Here is a 6,000-nt window from a genome sequence, read left to right as displayed (position 1 = left end):
TACACAGGATGTCAAAGTAAATCTCTGCAGACCCCAGGCCGATCTGCAGGATGTGGGGAATCTAGGATCATTCCCTGAAAGTATCAGGTGACAACTTCAAAGCAGAACTCCAGAACAGGAAGGTGACTGCGTGCCCCATCTCTGGAGGCCCTGTGAGCGATCATGGAGGGTGTTTAGGAGTCACCGGACTTTAAACACCATCCTCTGGGACTGCAGCCACTTATCTCTAGCTGTCAAAGTGACCATCCTACCTGCTGTGATTTCCTTCCTGGTCTCTCTACTAGAGGCCAGACCTCTGAGGTTTGGGCTGGGCTGACAGTGGAGGCCTGCCCGAGCCCTTCAACCCGAAAACCAGACTCATTGCTGCTGTTTCTAGTTTGAAATAAGTCAGCAAACAGAAGGTAATGCGGCTCACTGTTTGTGGGCCAGAAGACGCTGTTTGCCACCTACCTACCCGCCTTACCACTGGAAGGGTCCTCCTGTTTCAGGGCAGGGGCACATGGCTGAGCCTACTGTCCCCTAAGCTTCTGCTCTGAAGTTGCAGAGGCAGAGCATGTGAAGAGCTACCATGTAGCCATCTCTGGGGGCTAGAGCTGGCTCCCTCTACCTATGGCAGCAGGTGAACCACATGGCTTCCTCTACTCCCCCACCTCCAGGGTCCAACTTCTGGACCTTTAAGGGACCCAAGAAGGAAGCAGCAGTGACACTCTAGAATAGTGTCCTCAACCTTCCTAATGCTTTGATCCTTTAGTACAGTTCCTCATGCTGTGGTGACCCCCAACCAAAAAATTATTTTTGTTGCTGCTTCTTAATTAATATTGCTACTGTTATGAATCGTCATGTAAATGTCTGCTATGCAGAATGGTCTTAGGCAATCTATGTGAAAGAGTCGTTCAATCTCCAAAGAGGTCAGGACCCCCGGTTGAGCACCGCTACTCTAGAGCATAGGCCCTCCTTACCCCTCTAAGGGACGGTGCTAATGAGTACTCCTTAAAACCAGCTCCCTTCCTTGCTTCCTTGCTCTGGTAGCTCTCTCTCCTTTATTTTCCTTCAGAGTACATGAACAAACATGGCTAGAAACCAGAGCAGTAAGCAGCTCCATCTGGACTTGTCCCCAAATGGCACAGATGCAGGACTCAGCTGGCTTTATTGATGCTCATGTCTGAGCTACCAAAGGGTTTCCGGCAGTCACACACAAAGGCTCCTGCAGAGTCACCATTCAACAGGTCTCTTCTGTGGGGACCTGGTCCTCACCCGGGCTCTTGACTTCCACTATTACATGCCCCTGTGGCCTGGGCTCCGGGTCTCCATCCGATGGTTTCAACAGGATCAAAGCATGGCCACCAGTCTGAAGGTTCCCTCAGGTTTGGCAGGAACCACGTGGACAAATGTCTTGTAGAGCACAGCGCCCTTGGGCAGGCTGGTGACCAGGTCCACAGCCTCCTTGTTTTGGGGATTGGGCACGTAGACCTCTTTTGTGTAGCGGACTGTCCCCTCCTCCAGGGCATAGAGGCACTTGTTCTTCCCGAGTCCCACCTGTAACACACAGACCTGGTCAGCTGGAAGAAGACAGGAGGGCCACCCACGGCCTCAGGCCACATTTCTCCTTCAGAGTGAAGTCTGAAGCAGAAGGGCAGGCTCTGGGGCACTCCCTCTCCAGTTTCTCTTTCCGGCTGCTTGGTACTTCTTTGCCTCTGCTCCTTCACCAACTCCGTAAGAAAGGAGGGAAAAGAAAATAACCTCAATACTGGTAATGGTAGTAAAGTTAACACAGCTCGTCAGAAGCCACAGTGGACAGGTCCCCAAGCCAGGCCCTCAAAGGTACCACAGATCACTGCCCCTGACAGCATGCTTGGTTTACATTATAAAGTTTAGGTTCCATGGAAATACTGTATATGCTAGTAAAACAATAATGACATCAGCTAATACACACAGTGCTTACACAGTAAGTGCTCACAGTTAAGTCCTGAGGACTAAGTATTGTTTCACACCGTTACATTATAACTCATTTCTTACCTAGAGCATTAGATAGATATATTTCCAACCCCCTTTTGAGGTAATACAAAGTTAAATGTTTTTAATAAACATCAAGTCCAGGATGGTTATGTATGCTTTCAACCCAGCACTCAAGTCAAAGGCAGGCAGATCTCTGTGTTCAAGGCCAACTGCACTACGGAGTGAGACCCTATTAGCAACACTCTCAATCCCCTCCCAAAGAAAGACATTGGATGTGGATTCTTTACTAAAATAGTAACAATAGAAGCTGATGTATTTGAACTAAGTATGCTCCAAGTTCTTCATGGTCCATTCATTCCATCCTTCCGATGACCCTTTAAAGTAACAAGTTTAGCCGGGCGTTGGTGGCACACGCCTTTAATCCCAGCACTCGGGAGGCAGAGGCAGGCCGATCTCTGTGAGTTCTTCTTTTTTTTTTTTTCTTTTCGAGACAGGGTTTCTCTGTGTAGCTTTGGAGCCTATCCTGGCACTCTCTCTGGAGACCAGGCTGGCCTCGGACTCACAGAGACCCTCTTGCCTCTGCCTCCCGAGTGCTGGGATTAAAGGCATGTGCCACCAATGCCTGGCTTTTTTTTTTTTTTTTTTTTAAGATTTTGTTACATGTATGTCTGCAGGCAGAAGAGGGCACCAGGTCTCATTACAGATGGTTGTGAGCCACCATGTGGTTGCTGGGAATTAAACTCAGGACCTCTGGAAGAGCAGTCAGTGCTCTTAACCTCTGAGCCATCTCTCCAGCCCAAGATAACTGTATTTTAAGATCCTGAGGCAGCTGCTAATGCCCCATATATCATATTATATATGAGGCCCAGGACCTGCTATAATCTTACGTTAGGCAAATCTGAGCTTTAACTAGGGTTCCACCACTCTCTGAGCCTCTGGCATTTCAACCATAAAACAGAGATGACATCCACCTCATTGGGATGGGCTGAAGACACAAGACATGAGCATGTAAAGGTTGTCCTAAGAAAGAAAAGGGGGAAAGGCTCAGAGCAACTCACATGGGCGCCTGGGTGCCATCGAAACTGACGCTGAGTGCCGAGTATGTTACCAGCATAAACATAGTGACCTAAAAGAGAAGTCCACAGTTGAGCTGACTCTGCACCGGTGTTCACAGAGGCACAGCAAAATGCTGAGAAATCATGACAGTGCAAGGTCACCACCAACCCCCAAGCCTGCTCCTGGAAAACACCTCCAAGATAGTCTTACATAAACAGCCCCTGATCCCCACCCAGCAGCCTCTTTTTGGTTGCACGGCTAAGAAACCAGAAATCAATGGGGCTCCCACCCCTCCCTAGATCTCATCTGCTCCTTCAGTGTGGAGCCAATGCTTTGGTGAACTTCGGAGAGCACAGCATGAGGCACTTGCATGGTAGTTAGCTCTTCTAAGAAAGAGCAGGGCAGCATCACAGAATGCAGCTGGAAACCAGGAACCAAGGCACACCCTCACCTTCCATTTTCTTGATGCCATAGTGTTTGCCTCGTGATTTCCCACCAAGATTCTTGGAGCTACCACCTGTCTTCTTGGATGCATATCTGACTGCAAGAGCTGTAGCTGCCGTGGGGCTCAACAGGGCTATAAGTGCAGAGAAAACAGAAACATTACTCAGAGAGGCTCCCAGACAGGGTGCTCTTTCTTTGCCTCTGTGGATCATTTGCTAAGCTGAGAAGCAGCAAGGGAGATGAGAAAGACTCAAGATGTGCGAAGAGAACCGGAATACTAAGTGTATGGTATTTGGAGAATGCTGGGCAGGGAGCAATTCATTCTTGGAATAAGCTGAGAGGTAAGCATGGTGTGTGTGTGTGTGTGTGTGTGTGTGTGTGTGTGTGTGTGTGTGTGTGTGTGTGTGTGTGTGTGTGTGAAGGCAATGAGCATAAATGAGGGAAAAAAAAAAACATCACGTGCTCTGGCTCCTGACACATTCAGTCCTGCTGAGCACAGAAACAGAAGTGGACACCACTTCTGCTTCAAAAATTCAGTCTTATACCCTAGGGAAGGGCCAGACAATGGGACATGAAAAGAGGTTTCTGCTTCTGCCCCACCACTTTCTTAGTTATCTACTCACCTACTGGACACCTGTCAACTGCAACCAGAAGAGCAGCGTGTCAGGGTACCTCTGACAGGCAGCTGGCCATTTCAGAAAGGTCCTATCGTCCCAGAGCCCACGAGTAGATGTTTAAGCAAGATCAGCACCAATCTGACCTCTCAGTCATTCCAAAATGCTCAGCCACATTTATTTTAAAAGGGAAAATGATGTGGGAGGAGGTGAAGGGGACAGATTTGGTCAAAATGCATTGTATATATGAATAAAAATTTTGAAGACTAAAAATACCTTTAAAAGAACAGTCTCTAAAATGCATACTAATGGGGCTGGAGAGACGGCTCAGAGGTTAACAGCACTGGCTGCTCTTGCTCAGAACCTCGGTTCAATTTCGTGCACTCATGCAGTGGTTCTCAACCACCTGTAACTCCAGTTCCCGGGGATCCGCTGACTCATTCTGACCTCTCTGGGTACCAGGCACACAGTATGGCACACATACATACACACAGGCAAAACACTCACACACACACGTAAAATTCAGGCTAACAGTGGGCGGTCGGCAGTCTATCTTTAGATCTCTAAGGGAAATTATAGGATCATGTTAGCACCTGTAGAAAAACTTTATGTGTTTGAAGAATAAGCTCATAGTGCCAGTTACCTAGGCTTCTCATAATCTCATAAAAAACAGAAACTAGCTGTGATACAGGCCTAGAGATAAGAATTTATAGAGCAGGCTGGGCAGAGTGGTGTGTGAACGCCTTTAATTTCAGCACTCATGAGGCAGAGACAGGCTGATCTCTGTGAGTCCAAGGTCATCCTGGATACAGAGTGGGTTTCAGCAGGATAGCCAGGGCTACATAATGAGAACCTGTCTCAAAAACAAAACAAGCAACAACAACAAAAAAAAAAAGGAAAAAGAACTCACAGACACATGTTCAATGCCCAGTACTGGATTCTTCCTAAGTTTAAACATCCACTTTTTTTTTTCCTTCTGTAGCCCAAGCAGGCCTTGGACTTGCAATCCTCAGGCCTCTGCATCATATAAAAACTGTAGTTACAGGCATGTACTACCTGGCTTTAGTCACTGACTTGTGGGTGACTGAAGTTTGCTTTATCTACATTGTTTCATTCATTAATCTTTGCTCTTGTGGAAAACAAGGAGAGCATGCAGGTTACTTCTCTTCCCTTATTCTACAGACCAGTCAGACCTGTGGAGTCTATCTTCAAAGCAGATGTCTTATTCATCCACTTCTTTTTGTTGTTGTTGTTTTTGTTTTTCGAGTCAGGGTTTCTCTGTGTAGCTTTGGAGCCTATCCTGGCACTCGCTCTGGAGACCAGGCTGGCCTCAAACTCACAGCGATCCGTCTGCCTCTGCCTCCCAAGTGCTGGGATTAAAGACCTGCGCCACCAACGCCCAGTTTATTCATCCACTTCTCTCCAAGTTCACCACCAGCACCTCTAACATATTGGCCCAATTATCCTATAGCTCAGTCACTATTCCAGTTTTCCAGCTGGTCTGTCATATTGGTTATTTTACTTACTTATAGCTTTTGAGACTGATCCCGGCTGGCCTTGGGCCTGAGGTAATCCTCCTGCCTCAGGCTCCTAGCACAGGGATTACAAGCACCACCACCATTTCTGGTCCCACCTGGTTTCACTTTCACTCCGGTTTATTTATTTGCATTTCAGTCTGCCTCCTCTTAACTTGCTACTCAAAATATAAAACTGGATCAAGACACTTTCTTGCTTTCTCTCTACAGAGAGTTAGATTTGTCTCTTTTAAGTCTCAATAGTTATCCCTTCAGAAGAGATCTTTGAGGGCCTAATTTAAGAGTCTTCATAGCACCAAGTGCAATTAAGTTCTTTACCTGTTTATTTGCTGTACCTACAGAATTTACAAGGGGTTGTAATCATATTTTCGTTTGTGAGACAGGGTTTCTCTGTG

General features: G+C 47.1%; 1 protein-coding gene across 1 annotated transcript in view; it reads right to left on the bottom strand.

Moving 5' to 3' along the window:
- Window positions 1-1,103: 1,103 nt before the first annotated feature.
- Window positions 1,104-6,000, bottom strand: part of Mrpl27 (mitochondrial ribosomal protein L27) — a 5,516-nt gene continuing 619 nt past the window's right edge. Inside the window, exons 2-4 of the mRNA XM_027424379.2 lie at window positions 3,464-3,589; window positions 3,015-3,082; window positions 1,104-1,536 (exon numbers count right to left, since the gene is read on the bottom strand). Coding sequence (XP_027280180.1) covers window positions 1,330-1,536; window positions 3,015-3,082; window positions 3,464-3,589 — 401 coding nt within the window. The 3' untranslated portion in view covers window positions 1,104-1,329. The remainder of the gene's footprint in view (window positions 1,537-3,014; window positions 3,083-3,463; window positions 3,590-6,000) is intronic.

This window comes from Cricetulus griseus, chromosome 7 (assembly GCF_003668045.3).
Source record: "Cricetulus griseus strain 17A/GY chromosome 7, alternate assembly CriGri-PICRH-1.0, whole genome shotgun sequence".
NCBI lineage: Eukaryota > Metazoa > Chordata > Mammalia > Rodentia > Cricetidae > Cricetulus > Cricetulus griseus.
Note: the sequence above shows the minus strand (reverse complement) of the source record. Positions and strands in the feature narration are given on the sequence as shown.